The following is a 17,972-nucleotide window of genomic DNA, read 5'->3' as shown; positions in this document are numbered from 1 at the left end:
CTTAGGTGCATCAAGTGGATGAGGGATTATACATACATGGTAACTGATGACAAATAGATTCCATTAGTGAGTCGATACACACTCCTTTGTATCTTCTAGAACACGAGGTGTAGCTTGGCACCCCATGTGTTGGAGACCCAACCTATCGATTGGGTTAAATTGATCCAAAATTAATTAATCCATATGATGATATAGATAATTAATTTGGAAGGCCAATAAATGTTATTGGGCTACTAAAGTCATTTACTAGACTGATACATGGGCCTAGAGGGTCACACGTAAAAGGTCTTTTGGAAGTTAGAAGATATACTTAAGTTTTTGGGGGTTTTATGAAAAATAACAACTTAGTATAAATAGGGAAAGGCCTTGAACAAAATTTACCCAGGCCAGAATTGTTCAAGGGCATTTCCCATTCTTTTCCCTTCTCCCCACACCCCCTCTCCATATCCCCATTGCAATGGAGATGATGTAACGACGATGATGGAAATTGAATGGGGCTTGTCAACAAGAAGGAGGAGATTCAACGTGCCAAGGATCCCATGGACACGTTTAGAGGCTGCACACTTGAGCAACTCGGCTTGTCTTGCTCTGAGATCAAAGAAATCACAGATGTGATCCGTGCAAAGGTACTTTGCTACGATATTTTAATGATGTCATCATGATTCCGTTACATGTCTTTCACTGCATGGAATCTTCATCTTCATTCATGTCAAGGCCTCTAGAACCCATCACTCTGTACGTCGGAGTTTCAGCAAGTACAAACATGACTCCTATTGAAGAAGCCAGGATTATCAAGCATCAAAAGTATTAGCCCACTACAATTTTGGCTGGAGCATTATTAGTCGCAGCTTATATTCAGAATGTTTTTTTGCACTATAGGAGTAAAGGAAATGATAATTTATGAAGCATATCATGAGAGGAAAAAATATTTAATAATTTCTACTTTTTATCCATTGTTTATGCCTAATTTCATCCAAATCCATTCTGACAATTGGAGTGCAAAAGTAAGAAATTTATTTTTTTGGATCCAAATCTCATAATCACTTTCTTTAAAAAAAAGTGATTATGAAAATTAATGTTGTTTGTAATTGTGGAAGATGACGGAATTGGATTGAAATTGCCAAGTTTAAAGAGAAGGAGAGATGATAGCAGAAAAGAGAAAATGGGGAGAGCATGATTGTATTTCAGATTCAAATAAAGCCTCTCGATCAAGAGTGATCGCAAAGGGATGTCCATCACAAAGAAAGAAAAGGTTAGTTAGAGAATCTGTATCTCTTGCTTTCACGGAGCATCCATTTCTGCAGTGTTATCTGATGTAACACCACATCGATCGGGATCGTACGGCACGTGTTACAACAGAGGGATAGACGATGTGCACAAATGATGCAAGAATGATATGGTGTGAATTTAAGATTCAACGACAAGTACGAAGAGAGACTTTTACAGTTGAACGATCAATTAAATTGAAGAAGATCGACTGGGGCACAATCGACTCCTCAATGTCTGTTTGGACCAATTAGACCCTACAAAATGAGAGGTAAATTTAATTACCGGTCGGCGTCCAATCCTCTTCAATAATTAACTAGTGGTTTACCACAAAGAAGAGATTCTATATCTCACTAGGAAGACTATATTCTAAACGTCTATGACAAATTCTAACTCTCGGAGGCGCGGAGCACAAATCAATAGTACTAAAGGAATTAACCAAATTGTGAGCGTAGGGGTAACGACAGTACATGGAGGGCGATATCTGTCGATGTGCAGATGATCAGCAATGAGCGGGTAGGCATGAATCAGGTACAATGTACGGGCGAGCGGTGTCGATGAGCACAATGTCCGAGAGGCACCTCGGACGAGGCACATCGCACAGGCAGTGTCGGGGCACGGTGCACGGAACCACGCAAGGCGGCGCACAGGGCGGTAAGAGGGGTGCGCAAAGCAGCACTTGGGGCCGCGCGATACACAACACTGGGCCGCGCGAGGATGAGCGGCATGGTGCCCAGGCATCATTGTCACGGCACACGGAGGCTGGCGCGATGTGCGCTGCTTGGGTGCGAGGCAGGGAGCAAGAGAGCGGAGGGTTGCTTGTGGTGCGAGAGAATCCAAGAACCGAGGTCTAACCGTCAATGTGGACAGCGGCATAAGCAGTAGGCCAGCGGCGTTTCACCGTCATCAATGTTGGGATGGCGGGGAGGGCGGCAACTACGGCGGTGGCGATGTTGACGGTGTCAAAGAGGCAGCGGCAATTGATGAAGCTCCAAGAACGGATTCAAGAAGGCTTTTCTTAGAGGATTCTCGCAGCAAGAACCGATCAAGAACGTGGGGTTCTTAATGGCGAGATGATCGACGATAACCGGCGGGGGATGGTGACATCCACGATAATCTTCGATGTGGATAGACGACCACAATTCCATGATCTACTAGACGTACTATCTACTGGCGGAAAGAGAGAACTAAAAAAAACTCAAACTTTTCAATTTTCAATTCAACTTCTCTAAAGGGTCCTCTTGGGCATGCCGACCTTTATATAGGGTCGAAGGCATGCCCAATCGGCCATAACGGGAAGGAATCATCTCAGGACAAGCAGCCTTCCTGAAACAATGAAAAGAAACCAAACTGATCAAAAAGGATAAGGCCCAAAACAGTGATAGGCCTGTCAACAATCCGAGAATAAAATTACATTTGAAATAAAACGATAAAGTATGGATGCTTGCTGACTTGTCGTTTAGCGAAGTACTTGAACGACGGGGCAAAGGTGTCAGCTCGAGCTGCTCGTCGAAATTGTTGACGTCTTTGTGTGCTGGCGGCGAGATGGTCCCCCATCATTATCACAAGATGAATCAGCTTATTTATTTGAAAAATGAGACATGGGAGCTTTTGAATCTACCATCTTGAATTAAGCATATTAAAATGTATTGGGTATGCTTGATAAAGCTTGCACAAGATGTAGGTGTATAGAGATATAATGCATGCTAAGTAACAAAAGGTAATGCTCACAATCACTTACTTTGAGACACATTCACTTGTTGTTAGACTTGAAATATTGAAAATTTTGTTCTCTTAGTGAAGAATTCTAGAATTTGGTGATGACTGAATTGGAGATGACCGATCTTGTATTTTCACTTTATAATATTATTTGTATTTTCTGGGTTCTAGGGATTTAATATGGATGAAACCAATTGATTCGTAGCAGCAGAAGGGTTAAAACGAAACCATGTAGACATCAGTAAAAACCATAAACCAAAACACCTTGGCACATGTCATATTTATGATTCCTTTATTCCTTGAGTGATATGTGTCAAGTTGGTTATGTGTGCATCCTCTAGATTTATCAATGTGATCCTCAACACATTAAATCTCCTCCTTCACCATGAAGAGTTCAGTTCACGCTCTATCATCATCATTATGACATCCCCATCCCATCGAGAATGGAGAGGCGCTATGGGAAAAAGGGAAAAGAAGTGGAAGGCCTTGGAAAAGTTCTGGCTTGGGTGAATTTTTTTTAGGGCCTTTCCTTAAAAATGGGTACTTAATATAAAACCCCCAAACTTAAAGTATATTTTCTGACATCCAAAATACCATTTGTGTGTGTCCGTCTAGGGCATGTATCAATTTAGTTAACGCCTCTAGTGGCCCAATAACCTTGTATTGGCCTTCCAAATTAATTAAATATATAATCATATAGATTAATTAATGTAGGATTGATTTAAACCAATTGATAGGTTGAGTCTCCAACCCGTGGGGTAAGAACCTTCAACTCCTGCTCAAGAGGATATATAGGCGTGCGTATAGACTTACTCATGGAACCTATTTGTCAGTGGTAACTGTGTACATATTGTCCCTCATCTGTTTGATGCTCCTAGAAAGACTTAGGGTATGGTCAACTATCAAACCTAATCGGTCATCCGAGTGAGTACTCACATTCAAAAATAATCATAGAACTCTTCTCTGATATTTCATTGCCTTGGCCAGGAACTTCAATGCATGTTCTTCCTTATGTTGTATCATCTTATACGAAGGGTGGACGATCCCATTTTGTACACTCAATCATTTTCATGAACTTTGTGACGCACCTGGACTAAGATTGTTTAGAATCCTATGATTAGAGACTCACAGGTCATAATATCAAACGGTGGGAGTTGTGAACACAACACCGGGTGTGAGGCCTTTGCCGATTGAGATCATAAAAGCCAGTAAACGAGTTACCAAGACAAGCTCTTCAGGGTGAGGCCTTTGCCTATTGAGAAATGAAAAAGCAAATAATTGAGCTAGCAAATTCAAAGTACAATTGTCCGTCCAAAAGACGTCTTTGGTGTCTCAGGCCTAAGGACTAATGGATATTACATGGCCATCAAGTCAATCCCACTACCATGTTTATTTAAGTTCATTGAATAAAATAGTTGCATTCATTATTATTCTGTGTAATGTTTATAATTAAGTCCATGAATACATGTGATGACTTAGTGAATTTTGATGAGATCATAATACAATCATCACTAGTCTTTAAATATGTATTCTAAATATTTCTATTTGATGGATAGTCGAGACGGACATCAATTATCTGGATAGAATAGCACTAGCTGATGCTCCTTATACGACAATTATAGTTGATCCTGTAGCTATTAATGTGGCCACACGAAGGAAAGATAGTGGGTGCTCTTGTGAGAAAGAGTTCACTGAATTGATCTGTACAAATCCCTGAATGGTATTATACCTAAACGTCAATCATGTTGATTCAAGTCACGGTTGTATATGTGATCCGTTGACCTAAGACACTAAGGATATCTCTTGAGTGGACGACTACGTTTTGACTGTGACTTACGAGCCTCTAATCATGGGATTCAAATAAGTTATAGATCAGATGTAGTAATAAGCTTATGGAGATGATTAAGTGGTCAAGACGGGACCATCTACCCTCGGTATAAGAGGAGATAATTGACTCAAGGAAGACGATGCAGAAAAATCCCTGACCAGGGTAGTGAGGATATTGGAGAAGGCGTTCTCCAATGATCCCCGTTACACATCAGTATTAATCGAATGACGGATTAGGGTTTGACGATAAACCATACGCTTAGTCATTTGACAATCTTGCGCGGATGATGGATTATACATATACAGTGATCGATGACAGTAAAGGTTCCATGAGAGAGTTTGAGGCTACTCGGTATCTTCTAGAGCATGAGGTGTAGCTTGGCACCCCACGAGCTGGAAACTTAGCCTATATGTTGATATAGTTAATTAATAAGGTTGGTTAATAAATGTTATTGGGCCATTAAAATTATTAACTAGAACGATGCATGGGCCTAGAGGGTCACATGCACAAGGTCATAAGGGCATTGGTGGATATATTTTACTTGTAGGGTTTTTGAGAAAAGCCTTAAGTAAAATATAAAGAGGGAAAGAGGTCCCATTTTAAGCACCCATGTAAGCCTGATTTGAGATCTCCTCCTTTTCTTCATTCTCTACATCAACCAAGGAGAGAGTTTCCAAGAAGAGTTGAAGAGGAAGAGGTGGAGATCGAAGCGCCTAGTAATCGCGTGGATGCTTCTAGAGGCTGGATGCGTGAGCGGCTTCAGAACAATCTCAGAGCAGCAAAGTCAAGGGTGGAACAAGTTCCCCAAAAGGTACTTTCAATGTTTTATTTTAAAGATCGATTGTGAATCGATCGACACGCTTTCGCATCCACGGAACGTGTTTTCCATGGCCGAACCAAGGCACCGAACCTTATAAGGACTACTTAAAAAATCGTGACGTGAATCAAACTGATTGATAAGTTGGTATAATACCATTCAAGAATTCGTGTGGATCAATTTAGTGATCTCTTTCCCTAAAGAGAACCTGCTATCTATCCTTCATATCTCCATACTAATGGCTACGAAACTGTTCATGCTCATCATATGAGTTAGACTAGATAATTCTGTTCTATCTGGATACTTAATTATCCTTGATTATCCTTTGAATAAGAATTTTTAGAATAGATGCTTAAAGACTATTGATATATGTATTACAATCTCATCATATTTTGTCGGTTTGATCAAGAAATCATGGACTTCATTATACGCATCACACACATTACAACTAACATAATATATTAATGAACATGTAATAAGATATGGAATGTGTGATTGGCTTGTGAGCCACATAATTTTCCATCAGTCTTCAAGTATTTGAAGATGAAAATGAAATACTGAGTAAAAAATGCATCTACAACAGGTAGCAGGCCTAATGATGCTGCTCTTCTCTATCCTTTAACGTGATGTGTTCATTGAATTCCTAGATTTGTTTTTACTCCTTAACAAATACATCTTTTTTTTAATAAAATTCATGATTCTTCTTGGTGAAAGACACACACATTATAGCCTTCTTTTTTTAGGTGAAGATATGTGGTTCCCTTCTCATTTGATAATATTATCTTCCCTTGCTCTCCTTATTGGTAGAGGAGCTTTCTGTATTTGCTGCATATCCCAAGCCCATTGACAGATACGGATAAGAGGCAGTGACTAACACAGCAGGTGAAATAATCTCTTTTGTATCTCTATTACGCCAACACTTAATGAATTTATCCCATCTATAATAAGGAGATTTATATATCGGATAATATAGTTTTAATTCATGTGATGGTGATACTGGAGGATAGATAGAACATTGATAATCTATTTTCTTCATGTGAGGAACTGATCCATTAAATTATAAAATTATCAATATACTATCAGTGAATCCCTATGAACATGAACAGTGTTTATAGTTTTCCTTTGCATGATGATCTGATATAGGAAACAATATGATAAATGATAAATATCCTTTAATGAAGAGATCTTTGAGTCGTCTAGGAAATTAGCAGATCCGAAAATGTATGTGGAATATTATGAAGAGAGACAACGTCAAATAAGACTATTATTGTTTTGGTTGAACTAATTTCACAAAAATTTGTAAACAGATATAATGTTAATTAATGTTTTTCCTATTTTGATGAAATTAAATTTGTGGATCAAGGTAATGATCATATGAAAAGCATGGAGCATCCACAACAAAATGTGTGGCTAGGAATCTGATCCCCACCACATTGTTTTTGGCAATGATTGAACCCAGATCTCTTGCTCCATCTTAGGAGAGGTGGCCACACACCACAACCCTGCAATTGAAAAGGGTATTTCCTAAAATTTTGACCTTACATTTGAATAAATAGGCTTATCTCAAAATTAGGAAACAAATCTTATCATCTCAATTTGAGGTGACTAGACTTGCACCAGCAGCAACGTCAATAGAGAGAGGCAAGGAATTCTTATTGCAGTTTTACATCATGTACAACGTGCTCCCATTTATTTTATCTCCATTCCTCTTACCCAATCTACCATAAGCTATTTTGATGATTAATTTTATTTTTCATAGACAAAGACCATAATATTTTCACCGAGCCCTTGGAAAAATAAAAAGTTTATGAAGATATATTTTTATTTATATTAGGACTCTCATATTTTATATTCTCTTTGTTATTCATATCTGTTTTCTCAAGTGAATATTTTTAATGTAATTATACAATTTATTTTGACACCCAGAAAAACAATAAGTTTCCATGCTTTGAAGTACTAATAGTTGAATGGAAGGAATTTGATTTTGGGCAGTAAATAATATGCTTCCCTTTTCTATGTTCTCCACAAATCCTATCATTATATATTATTATTTTCTTACTCAAATTTTTTAATGTTTATTTATATGTTCATTTATTAAATGCCTTTTAATTGTGGGTCAAGAATAAAGTCAAAGTATATTGTTTATGATTTTACTTTAATCCAACGATGAGGAACCGCAAGTCACTAATAGGATGAATGAGATGCGATTTGGTGGATGAATATTGGTAAATGTGTTGAATTAGTAGATTGTTCAATTCAAAATGAATAATATATGGTGTCTAGTACCAAGACGTAAAGAAGAAATGTCAATGGCACTATGTGGGAGCTCAAGACGAAGTTAAATAAGTAGAAATACATTATTATAAATAAGGTGTGACTTTTTTCTCAAAGGTACATTAAATAAAAAAAATTCATTATGAGGACTCATATATTCGGGTAGTGAGGTTGAGATCCATAGCGGATATTATTGGCCTTTGCATGTTCCAATAATTTTCAAATCTTTCAAATGGAGGTGAGGAGTGTGTACCATAATGATGAGATTAAGAAAGAACAATGTGTGAGGAAACCACCCACTGGGCTTTGAAGATCTATAAAAACCCAAGTATGTCCTATAGTTGCGTACGGCTCTTTCTGTATGGCCTTAAGCAAGACCAAAAGGTTGAACTTCACAAAAAACTTATCGGTTTAAGTAGATACTACTCTCTTCATCAAGAGAGCAAGAAAACACTTTACCTTGGTCTAAATATACACTGATTATATCACTGTTGGATCAACAAACTCAAAGTTACATCGAGAACTTTACGCCGCATACAGAAATAAATTGAGATGAGCCTTATCAGGAACTTAACTATTTCATTTTTGTCAAAATTTTACAAAAGTAGAATGAAATATTTACATGCCAGGAAAAGTACACAGCTTAACTGTTCAAAAAAGTTGAAAGTGGAGGACTGCTATGGAAAGGACACTCTAATGAATCCAAACACAGTTGGAGGTGGAAAACATTGGTCAATGTAGTAACCAATGTATACATAGAGAGATGATTGGATCATAATTATACCTAAGAGATAGCAGATAAAATATAATTTTTATTTCATGCCTTTGTGCTCGTGTTCAAAGTGATCCTGAAGAATCACATCTTGAAGAGACTAGTGAATTGAAAATCTGGTCACCTAAGAATTAAGAGTTGGCATTGGGGAAAACACAAATGGCACTTGTGCATTTATGGGTGGATGCCTCATCTCTTGGACATCTAAGAACTAAGATTGTATTATTTTGCCCAGAACAGAAGCTGAGTATGTTGTTCTCAAAATAGTTGGCAAAAAAAACACTTCAAAGATTATGGATTCACACTGAATCCAATAGTCATTCTTCGTGATAATATGAGAGCTATTAATTTGGACCAAAAGCTGATACCATGGGGGGTCCAATCATACTTGAAACATTTTTGTTTTACGGGATTTTGGTTTTAAAACTAATTAGTATCAGATCCTCTAATTCATCAGGACAAATGCAGAGCAGATGCTATTTTTATGTTTTGTTTATATGTATCCATATCATATATCAGTTCAATTTGTATTTGACTATCTCCTAAAAATACAACCCTTATGCACTTAGGGCGCTCATGCTTAGGGGGAGCTATTCTTTAGCAGGAGCTATTTATAAAAAGATCAAGCATTTTAGAGAGATCCAACCTTATCTTTTTCATTACTTTCCAAAAGGTGAGAAATTTAGGCATCAGTGATATTTTGAAATTCATCAAAAAGGGGGAATTTAAGATTGACGCCAAGAGAATTTTTAGTAAAATGCATAAGTTTGTGTTTTGATGAATGCTCAAAACAGATTATTCTATGTCAAACATTGTTTATAAAAGGAATTATGCATATGATCATAACTAGGGAGCTCACACATCTACTAGATCACCATTTCCATCTATATAATGATATGTGATGTTTGACCATCCACTCAATGAGTCCACTGATATTCAAATTATTTATGACACGTCGATAACCATGTCCTATGTAATTTGGCTAGTGAAGCATGATGGCCAACCTGGACTTATCTATGCAAATTATAGAGCTTCAATATAGATAAATAAAGTTAAATTTCTGAAATATTTTTAATAAAATGATTTTAGATATCTATTAGAATTCTTATGAAGCTTTGGATGTTAAATTCATAGAGGAAATATTTCTAATGTTTTTACCTTTAATGGCTTCTGATATGAATGTAAAACTTGTATCTAAGCCAACTTGAAATTAAAGCTGTTACTGTGTCTTATATTCTTATCTCATTTTAAAATGCATTTGAGTGTTGGTTGTGAAAATTACATACTTGCACCTTTCAATTTGAAGCCCGTGTTTTGAAAGACCTAACCCTAATTTCAAATAACCTGTTCTTTCTCCATCTTTGTAAAAAAATACATGCAAAGAGCAAGAATCAGATGTTGCCTTGAGAAAAAAATTCCAGACGGTTGAAAGCTATAACTAGATACAAGATTATGCCCTGGACAAAAGCACTGCCAGCAACTTTCATCTGAAAATCATGATTTGGGGATTTCAGCTAATCACTCTTTTGTTTTTATTGAGAAAAAAGGTTATTGACAACAATCTTTTGATTCCATTGGCTCTTGAATTTGACCATTTTATGGAGGACTCAATAAGTTATAGGGACTAAAATGCTGTGAGTCATGATTTTCACCATCATCAAACTTATCGTTAAGACCATCCTTTGGAAACTTTTACTACATTTTTTGACTATATATTCAAAAGAAGAGTTAATTCTAAAATTCATGAGAACTCATAGCATCTAGAATCATGAATTTGACACAAGATTGAAAAGGTTACTGGAGACAAACGAGAGCATTGCAAAGTAGCAGATAAAAGGATTTTTTTTCAAAGAATCATCATCAAATCAACTTATTCTTACTTCAGGTTCTCTTGATTATGCGAATAGTTTGCCCATAGTTTTTTGTGCAGCAGTTTGAAAGTTGTAGGCAATAGATCGGGAAAACATCTAGAAGAATTCTGGTGATATTTCAAATGAAGATTTTTTTAATTCCATCTGTCTTCAAATGGTGGTGAATTCAATCTCGAGAAAGATTAAATCTAAATCATTGTCAAAGAGGATACAGAGATAACAAGAAGAGGATCTGGTGATTGGTAAAATTAAGGCATATTGAACCCAAAAGTCTTCCATATTCACTATCATTGAAAATTTATTGTTATACATGTGAGTATTTGGATTAAACAAATATACAAACTGTGGATTATAGTAGACTTTTGAGGGAAACTAGGTGAAGGCTTTAAGGGCTGAAGAACAGTAGGCTTTAGTGAAAGGTAAATGAGTTTAGGTATTTATTTTTTATGGAAGACTTTTGGGTTCGAGGATAATATAATTTCATGTACATTTAATTTGGAGAGGCATTGACACATACTTGGTTCGGGGTCAGTATTCACGCATGCTCGATACCCTCCTGACAGCATTAAGAACTACCCTTAACTTTAAAAATAAAAGGCTGATTCTACCCTATCCTCTTTCTCATTCCCTGGATAGGTAGACTGTATTTCACATAGTTCACTAAATTAGAATTAATAAAATTCAAAGGAGTTAATTAAATCCCTCTCCCTCTTAGGTCATATTTTATCCACTTAAACTAGCACCTCTTCAATGTTCTCTGTCTCTGAAATTTCTCTAGGGAGATAGGAGTACAACATGGGCGGATACATGGCAAAGATTCTCCATTACTAATCGGGCACCAAGTTTCAGTCTACACCGGAAGTAACCGGGGTAGGTCTCCTTTTATCTCATTTCAACACCCTGGGCAAATTAAAATATGAAGAGTTGGCAATAGGATTATATTCCCTTATTTTAAAAGTTACATGCACGCACACATTTATGTATTATGAAATATAATTCTTTTAAACGGCACGTAAAAATGCAATTTAAAAAATATTTGTTATAAAGTTATTCATGCATGCACCATTAGGAAAACTAGATGTAGGACGTTTATACAACACAAGGGCTAAGTTTAAATTGACTTATTTGAAAGATTTGTGCCTCGCTACAGCACTTTCACTTGCAGAATAGTGCATCATCAGAAAGTGACGCTGGAGTGACTGAAGCTTCAAGCGCAATGCACAAACTTGTACATCATATACATGGAAAAGCAGGATAATTATAATTTGGGGGCAGGGCTCACTGACGAGTTTCAAGACAATTGAGCAGATCTGCAATGCTCCAGAGAAGTATACAATGAGTTTCCTTAGGAGGAGCCAAAAACAAAACAAAGTCAAAGTTTTGCACACAAGAGTAGCGAGAAATGCTCATCTGAAAAGGTCAGTACGTAGAGCAAACAGGTTTCAGAATGAAATTCAAAGATCTCCGGGAAGAAGGCATGAATCTCATGTGCTCATCAAAGACAGGACCAATAATACAACATGAAAATTTCCTTCATTTTTATATCTCAGAGCAGCCTATCATCCTAAGATATCTGGAGAGATACGTACCTCAACGTTCATCGATGAAATCATCTTATTAAAAAAAAAAGATAAATAGAGAGCAAGTATTAATGCAAGGGTCCTGTATGGACCCGCAGACCTTGTAGATCGGAAAGGAATTTATGGGATTGGAGTACATTCTTTTTTCGTCAGCTGAGGGTAACCAGCGAATGCGCTTCCCACCACAAAGGAACGTAACCAGCGAGCTCGCCATCTTATTAGTTCGACCCGCAAAAAATCTTCATTATTTTTTTGGACTGTAGACAGATTATCTAAATTACGAATTTGATCCCTCTGAAAGAACTTGAAATCCTTCATGTAGTGTGCTCAAGAGTTACGAGAGAAAAAGCAAGTAGAGAGAAGGAGAGAAGCAGGAGAAAGAGAGACACAGGGTGGAAGTTAGATTGTATTCTCCATTAATCTTTCCAACACAATCGGTGATCATATTTATATCATAATAGTGACTAAATGTAGTAAGTTTACTTGACTAATCTAGCCGTTGTAGCAGATAATACAACGGCTATATTTAGTTAAGTCCTAGCCGTTGGATATACTAGTCAATCTTTGATGGTAGCCGTTATAACTCAATATAACAGCTATCTTAGATTAAATCCTAGCCGCTAGATGTGCCTATCTAGATTAAATCATAGCCGCTACATTTTGGCCTGTCTATATTTAATCCTAACGCTAGATTCTCCTATATTGAATCCTAGCTAAGGTCCCATATCGGGTATTTACATATATTCCCAATTCTTACTATCTAATCTTATTTAAGCCTATGTCGATGGCGTTGACTGGCGGAGGAGCCGTGGAAAAGCAATCTCAACTGGTGCTATCTCCTCCGTCCTGGCGCTGGCTGCGGCCGAGTTTTTCAACTCCGCTATCACCCCCCTGCAAGCTCAACGGTGGAGTTGCGATGACATTGAGCTTGACCCTTAGACTGTCGAATTTGGACTTTGGAAGCGGCTTGGTCAGGACGTCTGCCAGTTGACCTTCACTATCGACGAACTGCACCCTGATGTTCTTGCTTGCCACCTGCTCTAGCACAAAGTGAAAATCAATATCTATATGCTTCGTCCTGGTGTGAAAGACTGGGTTGGCAGCAAGGTATGTGGCGCCGAAGTTATCACACCAGAGTGTGGGCGATCTGATCGGTGTGAGCGATAATTCCCGGAAGAGGGATTGTATCCACAGAATTTCAGAGGCACAGTTGGCAAGAGCCTTGTATTCGGCTTCTGTGCTGGACCTGGCTACTGTTGGCTGCTTCTTGGAGCACCAGGAGACTAGATTTTTCCCAATGAAAATCAAGAATGCTCCCGTTGACCGTCGATCTGCGTGGTCTCCTACCCAATCTGCATCACTAAAAGCATTCAGAGTGAAGTCAGAATTCTGATGAAAGTCTAATCCAAACATGATGCTCCCTTTGAGATATCTCAGTATATGTTTTAAAGCTTGCCAGTCTGCATTGGTGGGGGCATGCATTTTCTGACATGCTTTATTGACTGAGAAGGCAATGTCAGGCCGAGTAATTGTCAGATATTGTAGTGATCCTACAATTTTTCGATACAATGTGTGGTCAGAGAATAATGCTTCATCTGAAGTTGTTGGAGAGACAACGCAGGGAATGCTGGCTGGCTTGTAGTGCTGCATGTTAGCTCGTTGAAGAATAGATGCAATATACTTGGATTGAGATAAAAGGCAACCATTCTTATGTTTAACGAGTTCAATTCCAAGAAAGTAATGAGCTGCCCCGAGATCTTTAATAGCAAAATTCAAATATAAACAATTCACAAGCTTTGAAATTTAATGTTTATTGGGACATATAACTAAAATGTCATCAACATATATCAAAATAAACATAGGGTCTTTTTCTGATTTGAAATATAACGAAGAATCTGTCTTCGATCCTATAAATCCAGCATTACACAGGAAAGTTGTGAGCTTGGTAAACCAGGCTCTTGGCAACTGTTTTAAACCATAGAGCGATTTATGTAAAAGACAGACATGATTTGGTCTGAGCTCGTCTTTAAATCCTACAGGTTGCTCCATATAAACGGTTTCTGTTAATTCTCCGTGTAAGAAGGCATTTGAAATGTCTAGTTGATGTATATGCCAACTATTATTGATCGCTAGTGATAAGAGAATCCTAATAGTTTCGTGTTTGATGACAGGATTGGAGGTTTCGGTATAATCAAAACCTTTTTGTTGATTGAAACCTTTGGCCACTAACCTTGCCTTGTATTTATTGACCTTTCCATTGGGTTTGTATTTCAATTTATATACCCACTTACAATCTATGACATGAAAATTAGAGTTTCTAGGCACTAATGTCCAGGTGTTATTGGTCATTAGTGCTTGGTATTCTTTATTCATTGCGGCAATCCATTATTGGTCTTTAGATGCCTCATTGAAGGATGTAGGTTCAGTAAGAGTATTCAGGCTCGATACAAGGCATTGTGGTAATGGATGTTTGATAGAACAAGTATTGAGACTGGTATTTTCAAACTTGTGAAGTTTGTAGAGCTTATGAAGAGGCTTGATTTTCATTAATTCAGATGATGCAGGTGTATAATCCAGTGTAGGGATTACATCTGGGTGTCCTCTTAACAAGGATTTCGACTTGCAAACAGTAGTTGTCGGAGTTTTAAATGCTTGGCCAGAAGCATTGGGTACTAAGTCAGGAGAGTTTATGGGTTTATGTGGTAAGGTCGTGGATAATTGCGAAGGATTATCAAATGGTAATCCTTCTATTACTTTATCCACCTCATCAGGAGTTGACGGGGTGTCCCTGGATGAAGGTTATAGGGATACATTATCAATTTCAGATGAATTAGGATCACTATTTTGAAAAGTGATTTGACTTAAGACCTGATCGGGTCTTGGTGTGCTAGGATAAGGGCCCAAGATACCAGTGTTCTTGTTTGATGATATAGCAGAGAAAGGAAAGTTACCTTCATAGAAGATAACGTGTCTAGATATGAACAGTCTTCCCGTACTTAAGGAGAGGCATCTGTAACCAGTATGCAGAGAGCTGTACCCCATGAAGATGCATTTTTCCGACCTGAAATCAAGCTTATTTGTAGCATAAGGGCGTAAGTAAGGATAACATAGACACCCAAAGGTTCTCATAATTGAGTAGTTGGGTGTTGTTTTAAACAGGACTTCATATGGTGATTTATTCTTCAGGACCGGGGTTACTAAACGATTTATCAAATAAGCTGAAGTTGATACAGCTTCATCCCAGTATTGCTGAGGCATATGAGGTGTTCTTAAGAGGGAAAGCGTAGTTTCTATTAGATGCCTGTGCTTTCTCTCAGCTGTACCATTCTGCTCAGGTGTGTGAGGGCAGGAGACTCTATGGACTATTCCCTTGCTTTTAAGATAAGGGTGAAGACCTTTGTACTCACCACCCCAGTCTGACTGCAGGTATTTGATTTTGGTATTAAACTGTTTTTCTACTTGTTTTTGAAATTCTTCAAATACTTGAAGAAGATCATTTTTCTTTCTTAAGTGGTATAACCAAGTGTATTTGCTAAAGTCATTTATGAATATAACATAATACACATATCCGGAATTTGAAGTAAGAGGAGCTGGTCCCCATAGATCAGAGTGAACAACTTCTAAACATACTTCAGACACATGATATGTGGGGAAGAATGGAAGTTTGTGTGATTTAGCTATATTGCAAGCGTCACACGCAAATTGGTTTTTGGAAAATAGGAAGGTAAGCCATGGCGTCTTATAATTGATTGTAAGACGCGCATTTGGGGATGGCCGAGCCTGGAGTGCCATACTTCTGTCAAAGCCTTCTCCCCAACCAACGCTGTTTTATTCCATTCTTGAGGCCCAAGGTAGTATAAACCATCTTTAATGGTTCCCATGAGCAGAGTCATGTGTGTGGCTTCCTCCTTCACCAAGCAACAGGATTTGTGAAATTCGATATACACATCATTATCGATAGTCAGTTTTCTTACCGATAAAAGATTTTTGGTAATATCAGGAACATGTAGTATATCTTTTAAACTTAAAGTACGTCTTTCAGTAGAAATTTTAGAGGACCCTATGGAAAGAATTTTCAAACCTGTGCCGTTACCGATTTGTAGTGAGTCATTTCCCTAGCATTCCCGGGCCTGTCTGATGATTTCAGCATTTGATGAGACATGGTGTGTGGCCCCACTGTTTGGGTACCATGCTTGATTGTCATCAGTCCTGAGAGATGCTGTTTGAGCCATATTTGCCTCCTTGTGAGCAGTTGAAAAAGAGGGCCTCCAATTTGAGTTGTTTCTCTGAAATTCAGGGCATTCCCTGGCTTGATGGCCATATTGAGAACAGATCTGGCAGTGAGGTTGGAATCTTTGATTCCTTCCTCTCCCTCTTCCACGATGTTGAGTAAATCCTCAGTTGTTGTTGAATTCTCTCCTGTTATAACCGTGTTGACTCCTTTGAGCATTGTTAGCCATTGGTGGAAAATTTTCACTTTCCTCTTCAAATCTCAGATAAGCTTCCTGGGCCTTGAGATTGGAGATGATTTCGTCAAACTTGAGATGCCCAATGTTGGCATTGATGCTCACAATGAATGCAGAGTAAGCCGAGCCAAGCCCCCTCAAGAAGGTGTCTATCTTGGCTTGCTCGTAGGGTGGCTGTCCGGCCGCATCCAGGGCTTCGACAACCGATCTAAAATATCTGACGTAATCCTCAGTACTTCTTGCTCCTTTCCGCATGTTATGGAACTTTCGTTGAAGATCCATTATGCGTTCTTGATCCCATATAGAGAAAACTGACTCCAGTTTGTCCAACGCCTCCTTTGATGATCGGGCTCTGCTAATATGTGGTGCAACCTGTTCAGAAATTGTCTGGTGAATAAATCACAGTATCTGCTGATCAGTCCGCCACCACTTTTTGAATGATAGATTTTCGACTATATTGCCTTGATCATCGGCAATGGAGACAGGTGGGGAGAAACCCTCAACAAATCGCATGAGATCATATCCGTTCAAAATTGGAACCATGGCGCTTTTCCAGACACGAAAATTATCCCCATTGAGCTTGGTCAACACAATTCCTCTAGTGGGAACTGTTATAGGAGCTTGTCCTGTCATAGCAATTTCATTCGCCGAGAAGTTCGTAGCCACAGAAAAATTTTCCCCCATCTTTTTGATGCTTGCCTCGGTGTGGCTCCGATCGTGCTCTGATACCATGTAAGAGCGTGCTCAAGAGTTACGAGAGAGAAAAAGCGCGTAGAGAGAAGAAGGAGAGAAGCAGGAGAAAGAGAGACACAGGGTGGAAGTTAGATTGTATTCTCCATTAATCTTTCCAACACAATCGGTGATCATATTTATATCATAATAGTGACTAAATGTAGTAAGTTTACTTGACTAATCTAGCCGTTGTAGCAGATAATACAACGGCTATATTTAGTTAAGTCCTAGCCGTTGGATATACTAGTCAATCTTTGATGGTAGCCGTTATAACTCAATATAACAGCTATCTTAGATTAAATCCTAGCCGCTAGATGTGCCTATCTAGATTAAATCATAGCCGCTACATTTTGGCCTGTCTATATTTAATCCTAACGCTAGATTCTCCTATATTGAATCCTAGCTAAGGTCCCATATCGGGTATTTACATATATTCCCAATTCTTACTATCTAATCTTATTTAAGCCTATGTCGATGGCGTTGACTGGCGGAGGAGCCGTGGAAAATCAATGTCAACCGGTGCTATCTCCTCCCTGGCGCTGGCTGCTGCCGAGTTTTTCAACTCCGCTATCACCCTCACCTTCCACCAGTAGCACAGTATTACGCGCTGCAATACATTGTGACGCAGATAAAAAGACTAGATTTCT

At 38.3% G+C, this 17,972-nt stretch overlaps 1 protein-coding gene across 1 annotated transcript; it reads right to left on the bottom strand.

The window, feature by feature from the left end:
• Window positions 1-16,524: 16,524 nt before the first annotated feature.
• On the bottom strand, window positions 16,525-17,325 carry LOC144703428 (uncharacterized). The gene is made up of 2 exons (XM_078575595.1): window positions 17,047-17,325; window positions 16,525-16,965 (listed from the first exon to the last, which is right to left on the bottom strand). Exons 1-2 carry the CDS (start codon window positions 17,323-17,325, stop codon window positions 16,525-16,527), a joined length of 720 nt encoding a protein of 239 aa, XP_078431721.1.
• Between the last annotated feature and the right edge of the window lie 647 nt (window positions 17,326-17,972).

Source organism: Wolffia australiana, chromosome 5 (genome assembly GCF_029677425.1).
Source record: "Wolffia australiana isolate 7733 chromosome 5, ASM2967742v1".
NCBI classification, from domain to species: Eukaryota; Viridiplantae; Streptophyta; class Magnoliopsida; order Alismatales; family Araceae; genus Wolffia; species Wolffia australiana.
Note: the sequence above shows the minus strand (reverse complement) of the source record. Positions and strands in the feature narration are given on the sequence as shown.